The sequence below is a fragment of the Hyla sarda genome, chromosome 5 (assembly GCF_029499605.1).
Source record: "Hyla sarda isolate aHylSar1 chromosome 5, aHylSar1.hap1, whole genome shotgun sequence".
NCBI classification, from domain to species: domain Eukaryota; kingdom Metazoa; phylum Chordata; class Amphibia; order Anura; family Hylidae; genus Hyla; species Hyla sarda.
Genome location: NC_079193.1, coordinates 289,012,517 through 289,036,476, shown reverse-complemented (window position 1 = coordinate 289,036,476; position 23,960 = coordinate 289,012,517). Strand labels below are relative to the sequence as shown.

Sequence of the window (23,960 nt, the reverse complement as noted above, 5' to 3'; positions counted from 1 at the left end):
TGACTCACTAAACAAGTTCAATGGTGCCCTGAATGTTTTTCTGGAAAAATATAATATTACAGGTTATGGATACTAGATCTATGTGGATAGAAAATTGATCCAGGGACTTATTCTGATAATTGAGTCTGGAAAGAATTTTTTTCTCTGTCATGGGGCAATTGGTATCAGCCTCATGTGTTTTTTTTTGCCTTCCTCTGGATCAACACAGTAGGGTTCTAGGTTAACCTCTTAACCCCTTAAGGACCAAGCCCATTTTTACCTTAAAAACCAGGCCAATTTATTTATTTTTGCGTTTTCGTTTTTTCCTCCTCGCCTTCTAAAATCCATAACTCATTTATATTTCCATCTACAGATCCATATAAGGGCTTGTTTTTTGCATGACCAATTGTACTTTGTAATGAAACCTCTAATTTTACCATAAAATGTACGGCGAACCCCCAAAATCTTTTTTTAGGGAGGAACTTTAAATGAAAACCACAATTTTGCGCATTTTGGAGGGTTTTGTTTTCACACTATACAGTTTATGGTAAAAATTACATGTTATCTTTATTCTGTGGGTCAATACGATTAAAATGGTACCCATGGCTAGATACTTCTATATTTTTGTACCGCTTAAAAAAAAATCTAAAACTTTTTTTTGTACAAAATCAGTAATCTAAAATCGCCCTATTTTGACCACCTATAACTTTTTAATTTTTCCATATATAAGGCGGTATGAAGGCTCTTTTTTTGCGCCGTCATCTGTACTTTTTATTGATACCACATTTGCATATATAAAACTTTTAGATAATTTTTTATAATTTTTTTTTAATAAAATGCGACAGAAAATCTGCATTTTTGGACTTTTTTTTTATTTTTTACGTTTACGCCATTCACTGTGCGGGATAATCTATAGCAATCCTTTGATTGCTAATACTGTTCAGTGCTATGTATAGGACACAGCACTGATCAGCATTATCGGTGATCTTCTGCTCTGGTCTGCTCGATCTCAGACCAGAGCAGAAGACCCCGGGAGACGGCCGGAGCCAGGCGAGGGGACCTCCGGCCGCCATGCTGGATGATCGGATCGCCGCGGCATCTGAGGGATTAATGGCGGACATCCGCGGATGTCGGCCATTACCGACGGGTCCCCGGCTGCCAGTAGCAGCCGGAGCCTGCCGTGTATGACGCGGGCACCGTTCCAATGCTCGCGGTCATACACAGGACGTAAATGTACGGCCTGGTGCGGGAAGTCCCGCCAAACCAGGACGTACATTTACGTCCGTGGTCGTTAAGGGGTTAAGGACGCCGGGCGTACCTGTTCGCCATGTGCCTGGTCCCGGTAAATAATGCATCATACCGGGTCGGTCCCGGCGGCTAATGATAGCCGGGACCCTGGGCTAATAGCGTGTGGCACCGATCGTTGTGCCGCGCGATATTAACCCTTCAGACGCGGCAATCAAAATTTATCGCCGCGTCTAAAATGAAAGTGAAAGCTTCCCGACAGCTCAGTAGGGCTGATCGGGACCATCGCGATAAAATCGCGATCTCCCGATCAGCTAGCACGTGAGTGGAGGTCCCCTCCCCTATGGGAGCTATAACTATGACACTACAAAAAAAAAGTTTAAAAAAAAAGTTAATAAAGGTCATTTAACCCCTTCCCTAATAAAAGTTTGAATCACCCCCCTTTGTCATAAAAAAAAAAAAACTGTAAAAATAAACATGTGGTATCGCCGCAAAAAAATTCCAGTCCAAAATAGCGTATTTTTGGTCACTTTTTATATCCTGAAAAAATGTATAAAAAGTGATCAAAAAGTAAGATCAATACAAAAATGGTACCGATAAAAACTTCAGATTACAGCGCAAAAAATTAGCCCTCATACCGGCCCGTACTTGGAAAAATAAAAAAAGTTATAGGGGTCAGAAGATGAGAAATTTTAACGTATAAATTTTCCAGCATGTAGTTATGATTTTTTTTCAAAAGTACGACAAAATCAATCCTATATAAGTAGGGTATCATTTTAACCGTATGGACCTACAAAATAAAGATAAGGTGTCATTTTTACTAAAAAAATGCACTGCCTAGAAACGGAAGCCCCCAAAAGTTACAAAATTTAATTTTTTCTTAAATTTTGTCGCACAATGATTTTTTTTTTTCGTTTCGCTGTGGACCTTTTGGTAAAATGACTGATGTCATTACAAAGTAGAATTGGTGGCGCAAAAAATAAGCTATCATATGGAATTGTATGTGCAGAATTGAAAGCGTTATGATTTTTAGAAGGTGATGAGGAAAAATGAAAAAGCAAAAACGGAAAAACCCTGCGTCCTTAAGGGGTTAAACTCTTTGGACTCTTGTGTTTTTTTTTTTTTTCAACTCTACAAACTGTTACTTTAAATATATTTTTCTGGGTACATTCTGAGAACATACTTCCATAAAAAAAAAAAAAATTTTATATGACTATGCTACAGGGGCTGTAAAGTTAGTGTAGTTCATAATATAGTGTCTGTACCTGTGTGTGACGGTTTTCTCACAATTCTTCTGTGATTTTCATTCCAATATTTATTTTTAACAGCATACAAAATGATTGTTGTCTCAGATTTTTCCCAGTTTGCAATGTGGCTGAGACCTGACTCACTAGTCAGCTGATGACAGGGAGCCTGTCTGCTTCAATGGGTGGAGGGATCGCTTGGTGGGAGAGAGCTCAATCTGCAACTAATGCAACAGCTGTAGGCACCCTGATTGAAAACCACAGGTCTTTTGATTGGATGCAGCTCATTTATGTTTCAATGGGTGGGGTGGCTGATGTGTGGGAGGATGGAAAATGCCCATTCTGATTTGGTCAGTTCTTCCAGCCATTGACATGTTTCACAGATAGTATTGTATGTGGAGTCTGGTTTTAAGTTACAATGGTCCAGAAAAGACCATTGTATGTGGAAAATATTGTAACCTGAGGTCATAGTAAGTTGAGAGATCACTGTATCTGTATCCTCTTTGCCTTATTTCCTTTTAGTTTCCCCTGAAGTTAGGACTTCCCTGAAGTTTGGCTGAGATTCTTGTTTGTGTATAAGACCCAGGAATAAACTAGCTAACCCGCTGATATCGGTGCATTTGATAAGGCGATCCACTAAACAATCAATTTCGTAAACTTTGTACAAGTGCCCAGACAAGCCAATAAATAAGTAATTGAAGTCACTAACCACATATTCTGGAGCCGCATAAATGAGCCCCTATCTGTCACTCTCTGAATGGGCACTTTCACCATCACAGCATCCTACTGCCACAAATCCAATAATGTCTTATATGTTATGCAGTGGGAAAAAAGGCACACTGTGCCGCGGATACGTGGGGAATAGCAAACAAGAATGGACTTGCTTAGGCGATTTGAATGAGTGAGGATGGGAAATGCAGCACATCGGTGGGTGACAACCATTATGTAAAGCAGTATTTCCCGACCAGTGTGCCTCCGGCTGTTGTGAAACTGCAACTCTCAGCATGCCCAGACAGCCAACGGCTGTCCAGCCATCCTTGGAGTTGTAGTTTTGCAACGTCTGGAGGCACGCTGGTTGGAAAACACTGATGTAAAGTAAGGCGTGCTAAACATCTGTTACTATTAGCATCCTAAGAAAATATTGTGGTTTTTCATCTTGGATTGTAGCCAAAGAATATCACTGATCTATATATATGAAACTCAATGTGGGAGATTTATCAAAACCTGTCCAGAGGAAAAGTTGCTGAGTTCCCCAAGGCAACCAATCAGCTCACTTCCTTCATTTTTGAAAAGGCCTCTGCAAAATTAAAGAAGAAATCTGATTGGTTGCGATGGGCAACTCAGCAACTTTTCCGCTGGACAGGTATTGAGAAATCTCCCCCAATGTGTGTATGTATGTATGTGTGTATGTGTGTACGTTCCAGCATTACGTCCAAACGGCTAAAAGATATTAACATGAAACTTGAAACTTATATGTCAACAACAATCATAGGATAAGTAATTTATCCCTTACTCACCCCCACTTGCCAGGGTCGGGGTTTTTGTTTAAAGTCCCACACCAGTCTATGGGAAATAGATGTTACTGCATAACTTTCAAACAGCTGGAGATATTTCGATAATACATGCTACTTATATGTCCACTTAAAATATAGGATAGTTAATTTAACCCTTAACTTGTGAGGGTCGGGGTTTTTGTTGAAAGTCCCATGTAAATCTATGGGAAATGTATGTTCCCACATAACTTCCGTACGGCTGGAGATATTTCAATAATACCTGGTACACACATTACTTATATTACTTACATGTCAAATAAAAATGTGATAGTTAAATTAACCCTTACCTACACCCTTATATAAAAGATGGGTTTTTATGTCAAGTCCCATGCAAGTATATGGGATTTACAGTACCTCACTCCACAAGCTCCGCTCTGCATATCCTGGTGAATGTGTCCGTCCGGCTTGCAAGCCACACCCATCTCACAAAGACACGCCCACTGTTTAAGCTCCACCCCTTGTATTATCTACCCTTTTTGTGCATTGGTCTGGCTTGCAAATCATGCCCAGTGCCACAAAGCCACGTCCATTTCTATTTTCAGCTTACAATATCTTCACCACATATCAGTCCGGACAGGGGGACAGGACATGGGGTCGGGCTATGAGGACTGGACAGGAGGACGGTATAGGAGGTCGGGATAGGAGGATGGGCTATGGGGTCGAGATAGGAGGAAGGGATAGGAGATCGAGATAGGACAGGATATGGGTTGGGATATGACAACAAAATATGAGGACAGGATATGAAGTCAAAAGCTTCCTCCTGTTGTTGATTTTCCTCCCCAACAAGGATTAGGAAGGAAAGAACGGGCAACGCCGGGTACTCGGATATATATATATATATATATATATATATATATATATATTCAGTGATGAAGGGAAGAAAAAAATATATCATATAATGCATGTTGTTTTGTTTTTTTCTTCGATGCTTATGTCTTTCATTCTTCCACTTCTAGAGCTCCCAGTACGTGCAGTGTGTTGCTGGATGCCTTCAGCTGATGCTTAGGGTTAATGAGTATCGTTTCGCGTGGGTGGAAGCAGATGGTGTCAACTGGTAAGGCTTCCTACAGAGTGCAGTGATAAATGTTAAGAAGCTTCGAAAAGACAATTGCTGTCACCATGGATTTGACTTCAACTTCAGAATAATATGATTGCCAAACGATAAGGTACTCGAAAAGTACAGGAGACAAGTTTGTTGGAGACAGAGAAATAAATTTATGAAATGTAGGAAGAAGACACTTTGCAAAGAATAGTGTGCTTTAGTATACAAATATTTATCTATCCAGGGCCTATTATTAAAATCATAGTCTCAATGTTTTTTTTCTTTGGCATTTTTTCCACCTGCATTTTTATCTTGACAAGTCAATTGATTCTTTTATCAAGTGACTCAAGGATTTCTTTTGAAATAATGGAGGGAAAAAAGCCAATGCTAAACCTGCATGGTTTTCTTTTGGTGGCTTATTTTTTATTTATTTTTTGGCTTTCATAGACTTTGGTGGAAGAGAGACACTAGGATTTTGTTTAGGAAAAAAAATAAAATAAAAAAATAAAAAAAATACGCCATAGTCTCAACATGCTGCTGCAATTTTGGAAAACTGCCACTGAGGCCAAAAACTGCAGAAAAACAGCACCTGTCTGCTGCGTTCTTGCCATGAAGAAATGCTGTGCGGCAGTAAAAACTTAGCCTCATAGTTAATGGAGCCATCACCTGCAATCAGATGAGCTGAGCTGTAAACCAGGAATGAAGCATGCTACTGCTGCGCACTACACTCTGCTATATCTATTGATCGGTGGGAGTCTTAGCACTGAGACCGAGACTAATCCAAACAATGTCACTATGACATGAGAATACTTGGTATCCCCTTGTATTCCACAACACCAGGTGCTAGATCTTTTGTACTCTTACCTAAAAGCTCTCTTCTGAATATGCTTTCTGTTTTATCTGTTTCAGTATAATGTCTGTACTGAGTAACAAATGTGGATTCCAGCTTCAGTATCAAATGATCTTCTCCATCTGGCTGCTTGCCTTCAGTCCACAAATGTGTGAATACCTGAGAAGGTATAACATTGTGCCAGTGTTGTCTGATATCCTCCAAGAGTCAGTGAAAGAGAAAGTGACAAGAATCATCCTTGCCGCTTTCAAGGTAAGTAATTCCATGCACTATTATAGGGGACCATAAGTGTACATTGTAAGGTGGAAAGGACCTAGAAGTGTATTTATAATATGTACTTGAAGGTCACTTGTTTGAGCATTTTGGATGTTCTGTTGTAAAGTAAATCCAGTGAAATGCGTAAACACTGGCCATTTTATACATTCCAAGATCATAAATTTTAAGTGTACCTATCGTATACCAAAACATTTTATATAATGTAGATAATACCATTATATGTATATTTGTAATATACATTGGTTAAAAAATTTGTATTTTTGGGTGAAAAAATGCTGTCTGCGCAGCTATTGCCTGTGTTGTCTCTATGAGGAGTCCAAATACAGGAAGTGAGGGCAGGAGAAGCAGGGCTTTGTGTAGGCTCCTAGGTTGTCAATCATACTCATGTGTGAGCCTGTAGCATGTCACAGAACCTCACTGCACACTGTCCTGCTTGTCCACCGTCACTTCCTGTATTTGGACTCCTCACAGAGACACACAGGCAATAGCTGCAGGGTCAACAATATACATATTTTTTAACCAATGTATATTACACTGCTCAAAAAAATAAAGGGAACACTTAAACAACACAATGCAACTCCAAGCCAATCCAACTTCTGTGAAATCACACCGTCCACTCAGGAAGCAACACTGATTGACAATCAGTTTCACATGCTGTTGTGCAAATGGAACAGACAACAGGTGGAAATTATAGGCAATTAGCAAAACACCCCAATAAAGGAGTGGTTCTGCAGGTGGTGACCACAGACCACTTCTCAGTTCCTATGCTTCTTGGCTGATGTTTTGGTTACTTTTGAATACTGCTTTCACTCCAGTGGTAGCATGAGACTGAGTCTACAATCCACACAAGTGGCTCAGGTAGTGCAGCTCATCCAGGATGATACATCAATGCGAGCTATGGCAAGAAGGTTTGCGGTGTATGTCAGCGTAGTGTCCAGAGCATGGAGGCACTACCAAGAGACAGGCCAGTACATCAGGAGACGTGGAGATGGCCGTAGGAAGGCAACAACCCAGCAGCAGGACCGCTACTTCTGCCTTTGTGCAAGGAGGAGCAGGAGGAGCACTGCTAGAGCCCTGCAAAATGACCTCCAGCAGGCCACAGATGTGCATGTGTCCACTCAAATGGTCAGAAACAGACTCCATGAGAGTGGTATGAGGGCCCGACATCCACAGGTGGGAGTTGTGCTTACAGCCTATCACCGTGAAGGACGTTTGGCATTTGCCTGTAAACACAAAGATTGGCAAATTCGCCACTAGCGCCCTGTGCTCTTCACAGATGAAAGCAGGTTCACTCTGAGCACATGTGACAGAGTCTGGAGACGCCGTGGAGAACGTCCTGCTGCCTGTAACATCCTCCAGCATGACTGGTTTGTCGGTGGGTCAGTAATGGTGTGGGGTGGCCTGTGCTTGCCAGAGGTAGCCTGACTGCCATTAGGTCACAAGATGAGATCCTTAGACCCCTTGTGAGACCATATGCTGGTGCGGTTGGCCCTGGGTTCCTCCTAATGCAAGACAATGCTAGATCTCATGTGGCTGGAGTGTGTCAGCGGTTCCTGCAAGAGGAAGGCATTGATGCTATGGACTGTGTTATCTTAGTGTTCCCTTTATTTTTTTGAGCAGTGTACAAATACCTTGTGTACCTCTACACAAGGTTTGATAAATTTACCCCAAAATGTTAGTATATTTTAAAACCAAGACTGATTGCAGAGTTGCTTCATTTTTGTAGCAATACCAATTGGCTGCCAAAGTGCACATAGTCTTTATGCTGACCTTCACTGTTTCCCCTATGACATTACACAATCAAATTGGCTACGGGCCCTATTACACTGTGAGATTATTACACTATTGAGATTATTATTATCAAACAGGCAATTATTATTGTTGCCAATCAAACATGAAAACAACCAATCGAGGTTTATGGGGAAAAAAAAGCTGTGACTTTTTTCACTTTAGGTGTGTGTCTTTGTTCTCAGAGTCTGCAAACATTATTTTCCTTGTTCTATTCCTTGGGAGAAACGCCTTGATAAATGTCCCACTTTTTCATGTACTGTTCCTGCCTGTTCTAATGCTTTAGCAGATATCTGGTTTCACCTGTAATCTATAGATCTGGTATTAAAATTCATGAGACAAATGGTGACTTTGTACTGCGGTCAACATTGCCGAAACAGGATACATGGAAGGATTTCTTGTTACTGTGGCAACAGTACTTTATTTTCCCAAAAAATAAATAAAAATATTATAATAATTCAAATTCTAAAGAATCAAGATTTAAGACACAATGACAAACATTATGTGTTGGCTCTTTCCACCTTGAACACAGGCATCAGGGACCAGCAGTGGATTATACGAGCTGTACTGGTAAATCAATGCTACTTTCTAAATTCTGTGAGATGTTCTTTGAATTTATGTGTGATTGGTAATGCAGCACAAAACGCAGTTGAGAGGCAAGGGAATACAATAGTAATATAAACTGGTTTCAGATGCCTGTCTGCACCTCATCTGTTACTAACATGGTAGATATTTTACCATTTAACTCTTATAAGGAGCATTACATAAGCCATGGACAAGAAAGAAAATTCTGAACATTCTGAAAAAGAGGATAAATATTGGAGGCTGTTGTATTTTGGATCAACAAACAAGTATAGAAATTATATTATTACAGTTCCCTCAAGTTACAATATAAATTTGTTACAGGATGACAATAGTTTGTTGAAACCATTGTATGTTGAGACCAGATCTCTATGGAAACCTGGCAATTGGTTCTGAAGCCCCAAAATGTCATCCAAAAATAGGAAAAAGTGAGGATTAGAGAAAAATAAGTAAATAAAGCAAATCCTTACATATAAAAGTAAGAAAGAGCTGCTGGGAGCTGTAAATCACTGTCTATGTAGAGTACAGGAGCTTCTACAGGGTCCTTTAGGGCATAGGTACAGGACATGTAATACCTCCCTGTACTGTAGGGGACGCTACCAGACCAGGAATTCAGTGCATACGCTTCAGTAATACAGGGGTTTTACCAGTGAATGCCCATTTTATTTGGTCAATTATTCCAGCCATTGTCTTGTTTCGCAGATCTGGACTGTCTGTAGTATTGTATGTTGAGTCTGGTTTCAAATTACAATGGTCCAGAAGTGAGGCCATTGTAAGTTGAGGGATCACTTTTTATATCTTATAAACGTTTTTGTGTTCGGTTAAGCACATTTTATTGCATAGTCACAAGTGGCCGTGATTGCAAACAGACATCCATGCTGGCTATATTTCTGTAAGTTGTTGGGTAGTGATCACGACCCCTTGTGGGTCTCAACGCACCCCTTTTAATTTACATTTTCATTAATGCAGCAATATTCAAGGAGTTACACAGGGATTGTTGGGGTCAACGTTGCCATGTAGACCTAGCATAAAAGTGGATCTGTCAGCTTTGTAGGCTTAAGTAAGTGCAACATAATAAAGCTACACACCTGTCCTCTTAGTAGCCAATATGCATTATGTGGCTAGTAGAAGTGCTGGAATATACAGCATGCTCGTAGTTATAAATCCAATGTTTTGAAGAAGAGGGTAGACCCCCTGCCTCCCCAAATCCTTCATGCTGATTAACAGGCTGCTGTGTAAGTATTTATACACCTCACTACCCGGAGGGGCAGGGAAGAGGCATGAGGAGCACTCTTCTCATGAATACCGGGCTCATAACTAGGAGTATACTGTAGTAAATTCCTACTAACATTTCTACTAACCAAATAATTTTTGTCCTGCTTTGACCACTAGAAGTACAGACATTAAGCACTAATATGCTGCCATTGCATCGGACAGCATATTAAGCTGACAGATACACTTTAGAAAACTGAATAACATTTCAATACATAGCCTTAGAGTTTTCTAATCTAGAATTAAAGCGCAACTGTCATCAAATCTGGACCATATAACCTACACGTAGCCTTTGTATTGTGTGTTTTTTACCTTCTGCCTGCCGTCCTTTATCCCCAAAAAACAGTTTTGATGGAAGCCACACACAGTCGGATAGGCGTGGTGCGAGGTTTGCAATGTCCTGCCGCCGCCAGGCACATCCCTTGCACGTCAGCGCTGGAACCCCTGTGTGATTGACACACAGGTCCCAGCGCATGCACCCCCTCGCTTATCCCCTGTGCACGCCGCGGCATCTGTCGTCATGGCAAGCTCTCGCTCCCACTTCCTACCTCCTCAGTGCTCATGCCCAGTGCTAGAGGCAGGGAGCGTGTCTCCAGTCACCGGCACAGCAAGAAGAAAGAAGAGGCTAGCAGGCACTATTAGATATTCAATAATAAAAAAAGGTGCACATCTGAATAAAGTTTTTTTTTTTGAACAGCAGAGCATGACGACACGCCGCGGCGTGCACGGGGGATAAGTGAAGGGGCGAATGCGCTGGGACCTGTGTGTCAATCAAACAGCAGTCCCAGCGCTGACGTGCAGGGGATAGGCGTGGCGGCAGTGGGGCATTGCGAACCTCGCGCCACGCCTATCTGACTGTGTGCGGCGTCCATCAAAGCTGTTTTTTGGGGTAATAAAGGACGGCAGACAGAAGGTAAAAACACTGCCTAATACACAATCTGGACACAGTACAGAGGCTGTGTTTAGGTTATATGGCCCAGATTTCATGACCGTTGCGCTTTAAAAAGTTAGTGCTCTATGCTGTTTATCAGCTTCATTCACTTTTAGGCTACACATTGCATTAATTTCAATATTGGGCCGAGACGGAGAAGATATAGTTTACTGCAATCCCCACCTTCTTTCTTAGTAGGTAGTAAGAGGGATATATAGGTAAAACAATTTTTGAATATCTTGTCCAAACAAGTAACAACAAGCTGTGTCAATCCAGGCAGCTGCAAACCAACCCAAGCGATTTCAGGGTATCTCCAACATGTTTCAATGCATAATGCAGCATCTTCAGGGAGTAAAATGGTAGTAGGTTCCATTCCATAGGATTAGAAAAGTAAACTTTTTATCTACTTGTTAGTGGCGGGCTGGGTCCTTCGTGGGGCTTGCAGGTAAATAATCTTGTTATTGTATTTAGGATTGGGACCACAGTCTTAACCAGCGAGAAATGCTGCTAACAAAGAGAGGCTTATCCATGTACTGCGTGATTGGCAAGTCATGGAAATGATTACTACACATCCCATAGAATGACCAGCTGATCACCTGCTTGGCTTCCACTTAAAATTGGGGCCCTTTATGTATTTAATACTGGGTATTCAAGAGTTCTGTTCCCTACTTTGGATTGTTAGGCTTTTCATGACCATCTGATCACTAAGAATACACAAGTAATGACTACCACATAATGACAATTAACGTCAGGTTAAAAATTATATTGCGTTTCTTTTTGTTTCAGAACCTGCTAGAAAAATCTACTGAAAGAGAAAGCCGTCAGGAGTATGCATTAGCCATGATCCAGTGCAAAGTTCTGAAGCAACTGGAAAACTTGGAGCAGCAGAAATATGATGATGAGGATATAGTTGAAGATATCAAATTCCTTTTGGAAAAACTGGGAGAAAGTGTGCAAGACTTAAGGTATATAGATCTCAGATGGTGTCTGTCTGGTGTTTCTGTAATTTAGTCAATGTGACGTCCTCTGTCTCAATCGAACTGTTAAACCAAGATGTACAAAGGACCCTTAAGTTACAGTATCAGTTCCAGGACGACCATTGTATGGTGAAACCACTGTGTATGTTGAGACCAGATCTCTTTGGAAACCTGGTAATTGGTTCTGAAGCCCCCGAAATGTCATCCAAAAAAAGGAAAAAGGAAAGATTTAAGAAAAATAAGTGGATAACTAATACAGATAAAGCAAGTTCTTACATATAAAAGAAAGAGCTACTGGGAGCTGTAAATCACTGTCTATGTAGAGGACAGGAGCTTCTTCAGGGTCCTGTACAGTACACACAGTGGCCCAGATTTTGAGAGAAAAAAAGTGATTTTCCCACATCAGCCAATCACAGTACAGCTAACCAGCTCTGGTAAAGTGAAAGCTGAGTTGTGATTGGCTGCTGTGGGAAAATCTGGGCCTGTGTCCTAAAAAAGTAAAATGGAGCCACTTCCAACTGGCACCCAAAGGAGCAGTTAACCCTGGGACAGGTAAAGGGTATTACAGAACATGTAATAACACCCTGTACTGTAGGGGGCGCTACCAGACAGACAGTCAGTGCATACTCTTCAGTAATACAGGTGTTTTACTAGTGAAATGTCCATTCTGATTGGTCAGTTCTTCCAGCCATTGACACCTGTCACAGATCTGGTCATTGTATGTTGTGTATGGTTTCAAGTTACAATGTTTCAGAAGAGACCGCTGTATGTTGAAAATATTGTAAGTTGAGGGACCACTGTATATATCAGCCAGCCCTTTAAGAGCTTTTAATAAATTATTTCCATAGCAAATAAATTTTAACTTTGACAGATACAAAATACAAAGCGAGCATAATTGTAGTTAATCTGTAATGCTGTTTATCCATGTTGTACACTTTATTTTTTTTTAACCGTAACGACACAACTGTACTACATGTCAATAAAGATGATAATTAGCCTTTTCTCTACATAACTGGCACTGCATGGAAAGAAAGTTAGGACATTACATTTTATAAAACAATGCATAGCATACAGCTTAAATAGTTCCTACACAAATTTCTGGAAATATTTTGTTTTGGATTTAGTCAGTCTGTTAACAGCTGATACAGAATAAAAAACCAAAATAGTAATAATACTAAAAAAAATGGCTTATCTTATTATGACGATACGCCATTCTTGTAATTGAGGATATATTAACAGTAGTTGTATTTATGTTATATTGATACTAGGATCATGAGGGAAATTTATCCAAACCTCTGCTGAGGAAATGTTGCCCATAGCAACCAATCAGATCACTTCTTTCATTTTTCAGAGGCCTTTTCAAAATAAAATCGATCTGATTGGTTGCTATGGGCAACTCAGCAACTTTTTTTCCTACAGCCATTCTTTTGCCGGTAGGAAAATAATTAAGTAGATTCTATGCTTGCTGAACCCTGTTTGAACCCATGTACCCTGCAGTATTTACCGAGTAAAGTCTTCATATAGACATGTACTTGTTTATAATGGGAATTGATTGATCCATCTGGAGCCGCTGAGAACTACTTGATGAAAGTCGGAGTGCTTATTAATATTCCCTCCACATTCAGATTCTCCTACTATTACTGGTCTCAGATGTCTGGACAAGTTTAGGTAGCAGGAGATTTCAGGATAATTGGTGTCTTAGCTCTAGACTGGATTAATAGATATAAATATCCCCAGATCTCTGGTAAGTGTCATTAAGGTGCAACACACTTATCTTACAAATTGACGGGTTTACTCGACCACTTTATTCTACAAGATTTTTCTTTATTAGGTTTGTGCCATCTTCGTAAATGTGCTAGTTGTGTCTACTTGCTTAGTTGTTGCTCGCTCAAACTCTGTTATGGTTCAGTGAATTACTATATATCTAAAACAGCAGACATTTCCCTCTTGGTTTTCAAATTGACTAAAGCCGGTCATACACCAGTAAATTTTTCTTGACCAAATTAAAGCATCTTACAATAGTGAGAGAGGATTCTAGGAAACTACTTGGTAATATAATTATCTATATAAATATACAAACTTCCAAGGAGGGCAGCACTCCACAAATGCAATGCATGGGTGCCAGATGCAACACGGTCCTGCCCAAGGACTCCCAGTATACACAATCCAAAAATAGACAGCGGCAACTCCAGTATGGTGAAAAAAAGGTGGTAGTCTTTATTCACTCAATGTGATGCGATGCATCACATTGTGTGAATAAAGACTACCACCTTTTCTTCGCCATGCTGGGGTTGTTTCTGTCTATTTTTGGATTGTATCTATCTATTTATTTATATATTTAATCATTTTAACTTAGAATATTTTTATTAACATTTTGGAAATTTCACAAACGGAAAAATACAAAAATAACCCAATTAACCTTGCCCCCCCCCCCACCAAATTGCCAAACTCATCACTTATAAGCGACCATCAAAAAAAAATTCAAAAAAAGTTGATAGAATTGTAACTTTAACATGTCCATAATGTTTTCTGAAATCTGTTTGAACCAGACAAAGTGAATACAAAATGTAGTAGAGAATATTGCCCAAGTGGAAAAAAAAAGAAAGAAAATTCAAAACTCAACAAGCTCCGCCCCTCAGTGCAAGCCTATGGGAGGGGGCGTGATAGCTATCTCGCCCCCTCCCATAGGCTTTCATTGAGGGGCGGAGCGTGACGTCACACGGGGGCGGAGGCGTGATGTCACACGCCCCCGTCCCTGTAGTCGCCCCTAATCGGACCCGGAGCGAACACGCTCCGGGGACTGGTTACAAACGGGATGCTGTGTGCATGATCGCGGGCGTCCCCAGCTGCGGGACTCCCACGATAAGGCATCTTATCCCCTATGCTTTGGATAGGGGATAAGATGTGTAAGTACCGGAGAACCCCTTTAAGTGTTCCCTTTATTTTTTTTTAGCAGTGTACATTACCATGCAATGACCATGATACTCATCAGCTCTCCACTTTGGCTCATATCGGGGTCCCAAAGAAGTTAATCATCCCCTCTATGTACCTTATTTAGACAAACAGTGAAATTGAAATGTTTTTAAAATGCTTTCATTTTGTTATGTTGTGACCTTGTGCTAAAATTATTGAGAAAAAAAAGATATATAGTCATGCCCGTTAATGTTGGCACCCCTGAAATTTTTCAAGAAAATTAAGTATTTTTCACAGAAAAAGATTGCATTAACACATGTTTTGCTGTACACATGTTTATTCCCTTTGTGTGTATTGGAACTAAACCAAAAAAGGGAGGGAAAAAAAGCTAATTGAACATAATGTCACACCAAACTCCAAAAATGGTCTGGACAAAATTATTGGCACCCTTAACTTATTATTTGGTTGCACACCCTTTGGAAAAAATAACTGAAATGAGTCTCTCTTTATAACATCAATGAGCTTCTTACACCTCTCAGCCGGAATGTTGGACCACTCTTGCTTTGCAAACTGCTCCAGGTCTTTTTTATTGGAAGGCACCTTTTCCCAACAGCAATTTTAAGATCTCTTTCTGGGTGCTTTTTGACGTATGTTTGGGGTCATTGTCCTGCTGGAAGACTCAAGATCTCTGACGCAAACCCAGATTTCTGACACTGGGCTGTACAGTGCAACCCAAAATCCATTGGTAGTCCTCAGATTTCATGATGCCTTGCACACATTCAAGGCACCCAGTGCCAGAAGCAGCAAAACAACCCCAAAACATCATTGAACTTCCACAATATTTCACTGTAGGTACTGTGTTCTTTTCTTTGTAGGCTTCATTCCGTTTTTGGTAAACAGTAGAATGATGTGGTTTACCAAAAAGCTCTATCTTGGTCTCATCTGTCCACAAGACATTTTCCCAGAAGGATTTTGGCTTACTCAAGTTCATTTTAGGAAGTTGCAGTCTTGCTCTTTTATGTCTCTGTGTCAGCAGTGGGGTCCTCCTGGGTCTCCTGCCATAGCGTTTAATTGCGTTTAAATGTCGACGGATAGTTTGCGCTGACTTATGCTCCCTGAGCCTGCAGGACAGCTTGAATATCTTTGGAACTTGTTTGAGGCTGCATATCCACGATCCGGACTATCCTGCATTGACACCTTTCATTAATTTTTCTCTTCTGTCCATGCTCAGGGAGATTAGTTGCAAACTTCTTGATAATGTTACGCACTGTGGACAAAGGCAAATCTAGATCTCTGAAGATGTTTGCCCATTTATCCTCCTGAGGACGGTGCTTAGTAGGGATCGACTGATATCGTTTTTTTAGGGCCAATACCGATAATCGGTGGAGGTTAGGGCCGATAGCCGATAACTTATACCGATATTCCGGTATAAGTTATCGGCTATTTATCCCCCTGCGACACCGCTGCAGATCATTGATTTAAAGCGGGCGCTTTAAATCAATGCACTGCAGTGGCTTTTGCGGTGCCATAAGCCGCCGCCGCCGCCACCACCCGCTTCTCTCCCCCTACCTGTCAGGGTGGTCCGGGCCATCCATCCTTCCTGTAGTGTCCGGGGGCGTTCGGGGTGAAGGGTGAATCGGTCCGGGCTGTCCTTCTTCTCCGGCGGTCATCTTCTCCACTCCGGGCAGGCTCCGGCCTAGTACGCTGCATAGACACCGCTGCGCAGTGATGCCCGTGCGCAGCGACGCACCTGACGTCACGGCGTAGCGGCGTCTATGCAGCTACTAGGCCGGAGCCTGCCCGGAGTGGAGAAGATGACCGCCGGAGAAGAAGGACAGCCCGGACCGGTTCACCCTTCACCCGGAACGCCCCCGGACACTACAGGAACGATGGATGGGCCGGACCACCCCCATTACGGGTAAGTTTAATTTTTTTTATTGACTCGGAGGGTGGGGGAGGGGCCCGACCGGTATAGCGGTATGGGCAAAAATCCATACTGGTATACCGCCCAGCACTACGGTGGGGGGGGGGGGGGGGGGGTTGTGCGACGCGGTGCGGTGGGTCGGGGGGGGGGGGGCGCGGTGCGGTGAGTCGGGGTTGCAGGGGGCGGGGCATTATCGGCTTATCGGCAAGGTAATTGCCGATACCGTGATTATCGGCCGATAATATCGGACATACCGATAATCGGTCGATCCCTAGTGCTTAGGCACCGAAACTAGTAGAGGGGGCAAATTTGGTGATTTTAATATGTGTCACAGTCACCAGATATAGGGGAAACTGAAGTTCCCCACCAACTAACATTTAGGGGTTTACCCCCACTTATATGTACGACTGGCTCTGTGACACTTAAGTTTTAATCATTATCACATGATATATATTGATACTCTTTTAAAATTATATATAATAAAAGTTAAATTGTAAAAAGGGTTGTCCCTAAAGGGATCTTGTGCCCCGGGCTTTGTGCCCTGGGTTTTGGTAATTGATTTATTAGTGATCCCTGGCCCTTTAGGGGATTATTGTGGTAAATTCTGCCCTAGGGTGTTTAATTTTTCCAAAGATGTGATTTTCATATGACTTTGCTTATGCAAGGTGGATGACAAACGCAATATAAGCACTTAGAATTGTCCTCTTCACAAAACAGTTAAATATTCCTCAACGAGAATTGAAAGGAATGAAACGGGTTGCACATTTTGCCAGCCTCATATATGTTCGCTTTTGGCACAAGGCAATTGTAAATCGATGGGCTCCAAAGAATAATTTGGATATGCTACTGCTTCTGAGCACTTACCCAGGTGCAGACATCAAAAAAAGTGATGTCATCCCCCGCCCCAGCTATGCAAGTCTATGCCCCCTCCATAGACTTGCATAGCGGGGGGTGAAATCACACGGGGGTGGAGTCCTGACGTCATGATACTCCGGCCCCGTGGTCTACACCCGGCTGTTTGTGATCTGGCACTGCGACATGCAGCTCAAACAGGTGGGTGTTGAATACAAGATTACGGGGGTCCCCAGCGGCAAGACCCCCGCGGTGAGACATCTTATCCCCTATCCTTTGGATAGGGGATAAGATTTCTCAGGGCAGGAGTACCCCTTTTAACTAAAGGGTGCAGCCGATATAAATCTCAGCTCTTTTACAATGAGCAAAGTCATTTTATCCAGCAGATAATTGAATTAACACGGCATCTGTTACCGTCGCCTTAAAGCTTTGTTTCCTTAGAACTGTCATTATTGACTGCGATATTATGAGCTTTACTATTAATGTGCTTTTTGCGGCACTGTTTAATTTGTGGCGTAAGCAATGCCAATTGGCAAACAGATTTGTCTTGTGTATAAACCTACTACAGTGCTGCTCAGAGTCCACCTCTCTTCCCTCCTCTGCAGCTCCTTTGATGAGTACAGTTCTGAGCTGAAGTCTGGAAGATTGGAATGGAGCCCAGTGCACAAATCTGAGAAGTTTTGGAGAGAGAACGCTGCAAGACTAAACGAAAAAAACTACGAGCTCTTGAAGTAAGCATTGATTTATTTTGTTAAGAGAGCTTAGTATATGCTTCGTATAAAAAATAAATACCGGGAAATAAAACATTAATCTGTTTTGTGTAAGTACATATAATATTTTCTTACTTTTATTCTCCCTTTTAATTTAAGATGCATTGATGTCAATAACTAATGATTAAAGGGAATATCTCATCTCTTTTGCTGCTAGAAGCTGAAAACACTGTTGAATAGCTGTTAGGGTATAAAAGCAAACTGTACCTTTCCTGGAACTGATGGAGGTTGGCAAACTTATAAAATTGGCTTTTTATTTCTCAACCAAATAAAAGTGGCACACCTCCTCGCTCGCTCTCGCCTTCCCGCCCCTCCTTGAGTGATCTACATAGGTCAGTGTTTGTGTTATGTCATAAGTTTTCTGAAATACCTGTTACACTTTAAAGGGGTACTCCACTGGAAAACATTTTTTTTTTTTTTTTAAATCAACTGGTGCCAGAAACTTAAACAGATTTGTAAATTACTTCTATAAAAAAATCTTAATCATTCCAGTACTTATTAGCTGCTGTCATGATCCACAGGAAGTTCTTTTCTTTTTTAATTTCCTTTCTGCCTGACCACAGTCCTCTCTGCTGACACCTCTGTCCATTTTAGGAACTATCCAGAGTAGGAGCAAATCCCCATAGAAAATGTATCCTGCTCTGGACAGTTCCTAAAATGGACAGAAGTGTCAGCAGAGAACACTGTGGTCAGGCAGAAAGGAAATTCAAAAAGTAAAGAACTTCCTGTGGATCATAACAGCAGATGATAAGTAATGGAAGGATTAAGATTTTTTAATTGAAGTAATTTACAAATCTGTTTAACTTTCTGGCACCAGCTGACTTAAAAAAAAAAAAAACAATGTTTTCCAATGGAGTACCCCTTTAAGGGTAAGGTCGCTCCACGAAATCTGCCCTGCAGCAGGAAATGCGCTGCTTAATCTTCTATGAGAAGACACATGGCTACCAGACAGTAGTCCTGTGTGTCTAGTTAGGAGCCGAGCCACTGCATCAGTTATGTTAGCGCCCTGGCCCCAACTCCGAACCTCACTGCGCACACAGGGCTGCCATCTGTAGGCCTGTGTGTCTGTTCATAGGAGAATTCATATTTCCTGCTGCACAGGGGATTGAAATATGATGCGTATATGCTAAGTGTGACCCTTCCCTAAAGGTGTTTTCCGTTCTTTTAAACCGATAGATTGGCCATCCATATTAGATCAGAGGGGGTTGACTAATAGTACAGCAGTTGCAAGGCTAAGCAACAGTATACATTGAAGAGTTTGAGCCGCTCATCACAGCCTTTTTAAACAACTGATCACATCCCCACCAATCCAGTATTTGCTTATACATTGAAAGGATAAGCCATCAACTTTAAAGACCAGATAACCCCTTTTTTGAAGGACTTAAAAGAAATTAAATAAAACATTTTTATTAGTTTGCTATGGTAACACTAGAAACACAATCCAGTGCTTCTGGGCAGGAAGCCTGTTTGCCATATGAAAAGACAAATGTGCTTATAAGGAATCAAGTGGTCAAACAGCCAACGAGAAGGAGAGGACTTTAAGGGGAACCTGTCATATTCAAAATGCATTCACAACTGTAGGCATCATGTCATAGAGCAGGAGGAGCTGAGCAGATTGGTATAATGGTTTATGGGAAACATGTAAATCTCTGCTCCTTCTGGGCTAAGTAGTCATGTGGGTGGTTCTACTCAGTGATTGACAGCTCTTTATATGCACAGTTATACACAGCTGTCAATCACTAATTGGACCGCCCTCATGACTACTTAGCCCAGAATGAGCAGAGACTTACATGAATAAATGACAAGTTATCCTGGAACTTTTCCCACAAACCTATATAGCAATCTGCTCCGCTCCTCCTGCTCTATAACATGATGCCTACAGACCGGGCGGTATTTTCAATGTGCCAGGTTGTATTAATAAAGTGATAGAAACCTTTTGCATTTAGGCTTCTACACTAAAACCTGTTCCTTTAATTTGCCTGGCGGCATGTACAGCCAGTGCTGGTCTATAGAGATTTCCAATTCATTCTTGTTTGACCTAACATACTCTGAGCTGTAGATATTTTTTATTTGTTAAAAGTGAAATTTAAAGATGAGAACAGAAGGTGATGCTTTTACAGCATGTCTGGGGATTGCCATGGGCAAGACAAGGGCATATAACAATGCTGGTGGTTTATGTTTGCTTTCTGTATTAAATAAACTGGCAGCCGCTCAGCAGAAGAGCAAGTGATTGTTTATATTTCCTTTTACTTATTTTATTTCCTGTAAACCTTTAATATGTCTTGTATATCTTGTCACCAAGAGTAGAATGAACACATACTATTGCTACTTTGTTAGTATTCTGTTTATGACACATTCAGTGACAAATATAAAAGGGGTCTAAAAAGTAAATGGTGTATATTATCTGCCTCGCAGATGGTTGTTTACATCTAATCTTTTTTTTTTTTTTTAAATATGCCAACACTTTATGATCTGTTACCCCCAACTTGTCATGAGAATGAAGATGATGCAGAGCTGAAGTAGCACTGCGTCCTTTTTCTCTGCACAGCAGCCCCTTTTCAATCGGCGTAACCTTACACAAGTGTAAGAAGCTGGCTTGTAATTCCCTGTATATTGGGCCATTTGCAGGGTAGAACCTAGAATGGGTTAAGCCCCTTTCACACTGCCGTTTCTCCCTGTCGAGAACGGCCATCAAGTCTTTTTTTTCCTGAATTTAACTGCCTTTTTCACGACATTTGGTAACGGGCAACAACATGTCCCGGCAGCTCCCATTTACTATTACGGGGGCCGCTGGGCGCCATTATGAATAGCGGGAGAAAAAGTCGACACAAGCAGTAATATTTCTTCGCTTTTCTTCCCGGCTCCCCTGATGGCTGTCACGCTACTGTGTCATAACGGTAGTGTGAATGTATCCTTACAGTGCTACACCAGCACTGTGTGTCCTTCATTCTAAGGAAATGGCAGGGATGCTTTTCATAAGTCAATAGACAGCCTAAAGGTGCCCATAGACCTTATGCCAGTGTTTTCCAAACAGAGTGTCTCCAGCTGTTGAAAACTACAGCTCCCAGCATGCTCTCTGTTTGGAAAACACTGCCTTATACTAAAGTCGGTCAAACCCGCTGCCATCATGTTTAGGTGTATGTATAACAGACACCAGACTTTCCAATGACAGATAATGTCGGTGGAGAGAAGGTTTGGGCATGTTATAGTTTTGTCACAACTTTTTTGTTCTTGGTGGCATAAGCCGGCACCTGTGCTATCTAGCTGCAACTTACCCCTCCCCTCCGAGTAGAATGTTTAAAGGGGTACTCCACTGTCCAGGGTTCCAGCTGCGTTCGGAACATTTAGTTCTGAATGCTGTGTGCGTGCTGTGGGGTTGGCCATGCCCCCTCGTAATGTCAGGCCACACCCCCTCAATGCAGGTCTTTGGGAGGGGGCGTGATGGCCACCACGCCCCCTCCCATAGACTTGCATTGAGGGAGCATGGCCTGACATCACGAGGGGGCTTGGTTGACCCCCACAGCGTGCGCACAGTGTTTGGAACTAAATGTTCCGAACGCAGCCAGAACACTGGCCAGTGGAGTACCTCTTTAATGTGTATGGGGGAGGTAGGGAATGAGAACTGTTGGCTTAAAGAAGCACGGCTGACAGTTTATTAAAATGTATATGCACCTTTTAAAAAGAAGGCGTCCTAAGAAAATGACCCATTGTTTAACCCCTTAATGACAATGGACCTAAATATACATCCTGATGCGATGAGACTTAGCGCACCAGGATGTACATTTACGTCCTGTACATGAAGAGAGCACTGGTACTAAGCACTGGTACCCAGACCTGGTGCAATCTATACTTTTGACATATCTGGCCAGCCTGTCAGAAGTTTATATAAATGACAATAACACTTTAAGAATTGTAGTTTTTTCGTCTGACCACTAAGCTGAGACTTTCTGTTCTGCTTGTGATAAGGAAGAGGCTGCTGTAAAGTGATCTGTACAGCATTACTGTGAAAGGTGACACCAATAGACCAAACAATAGGAGCTTGGTCTCGCCCTTCCTCTGCACAGGTCTCAAAGCTTTACAAATCTGCCCCACAAAATAAATAGGGTTTGGAGATGTTCATTGTGTCCATGCCCATGGGGCCTGCTGCAAAGCATCACTGAATGCTGTTAAAAGCACCTCAGGCAAGATGGCTGCCCCCCATAATAATGTACAACCAGAAAATAGAAACAGAAAAAAGAAAAAAACATGTTTTAGTATCTGGCACTAATCAGTAAAAATAAATAAATAAAAATCTAGGTGACCCTAGGGAACTGACAGCTGTCTCACCTGCACTAAACCCAATATATGAGGTTAAATTGTGGGTGAACCAAATTACAACAAGTGATCACTTACCCAGATTTGCGTATCACTTACCTGGAACCGTGGTCCGGTTCTGGAGATACCTGTTTTATTAGCCCCCAGTGCTAACAGCTCCGAATTTGCGCAATGGAAGCTGAACATGTTGCGCAATAAAAAAAAAAAATATATATATATATATATGTGTGTGTGTATATATTTTGCTTATATAGTGCAGCTTAAGCTATTATTAGAGCATAATGTACAGGTTCTTGTATATTCCTTTTACTTACCTCTTTTGCTGATGTGGCATACATGGGATAGGCTTCATTTTGGTTTACAAATCCACAGTTATGTGGGTTCTGTAGTGCAGCCTACATTTCCCATGAATCCTCTGGTTGGGGATCAGGTGGTTGATCATTCCAGCTGGTCATCTCATCAGGCTGCTAGTGCTGGAGGTTATCTATGGGAACTCATCTATATATCTATATATATATATATATATATATATATATATATATATATATATATTATATAAAACTCAACGTGTGTGTATGTGTGTATGTTCCACAAAAACTTCCAAAAGATATTAACATGAAACTTGGCACACATGTTACTTATATGTCAACAACAAACATAGGATAGGTGATTTAACCCTTACTCACCCCCATTTGTCAGGGGCGGGGTTTATGTTTTAAAGTCCTGTACAAGTCTATGGAAAATATGTTACTGCATAACTTCCAAACGGCTGGAGATATTTTGATAATACTTGGTCACATGTTACTTATATGTCCACTTGAAATATAGGATAGTTAATTTAACCCTTAACTACCCCCATTTGTGAGGGTCAGGGTTTTTGTTTAAAGTCCCGTGCAAATCAATGGGAAATGTATGTTCCCACATAACTTCTGTACGGCTGGAGATATTTCAATACCTGGTACACATATTATGGGTCGGGATATGAGGACGGGTTGGGAGGTCGGGATAGGAAGTCAAGATAGGAGGATGGGATGGTCGGGATAGGAGGTAGAGTTAGGAGGACAGGATATGAGGATAAGATAGGAGGTGGAGCTAGGAGGATGGGATAGGAGGACGGGATAGGGGGTCGAGATAGGAGGACGGGATAGGAGGACGGGATAGGAGGACGGGATAGGAGGACGGGATAGGAGGACGGGATAGGAGGACGGGATAGGAGGTCGGGATAGGAGGTCGGGATAGGAGGACGGGATATGTGGTTGGGATATGACAAAAATATATGGGGATGGGATTTGAAGTCAAAAGCTTCCTCCTTTGTTGATTTTCCTCCCCAACAAGGATGAGGAAGGAAAAACCAGGCAACGCAAGGTTATCTGCAGCAAAATGCAACTTATCCCCTATACACAGGATAGGGGATAAGTGTTTGATCGCGGGGGGTCCGACCGCTGGGA

The 23,960-nt window shown here is 41.7% G+C and overlaps 1 protein-coding gene across 1 annotated transcript in view; it reads left to right on the top strand.

The window, feature by feature from the left end:
- ATP6V1H (ATPase H+ transporting V1 subunit H) overlaps positions 1 to 23,960 on the top strand; it is a 128,083-nt gene that overhangs the window by 55,368 nt on the left and 48,755 nt on the right. The window contains exons 9-12 of the mRNA XM_056521916.1: positions 4,978 to 5,075; positions 5,973 to 6,165; positions 11,549 to 11,727; positions 18,034 to 18,159. Coding sequence (XP_056377891.1) covers positions 4,978 to 5,075; positions 5,973 to 6,165; positions 11,549 to 11,727; positions 18,034 to 18,159 — 596 coding nt within the window. The remainder of the gene's footprint in view (positions 1 to 4,977; positions 5,076 to 5,972; positions 6,166 to 11,548; positions 11,728 to 18,033; positions 18,160 to 23,960) is intronic.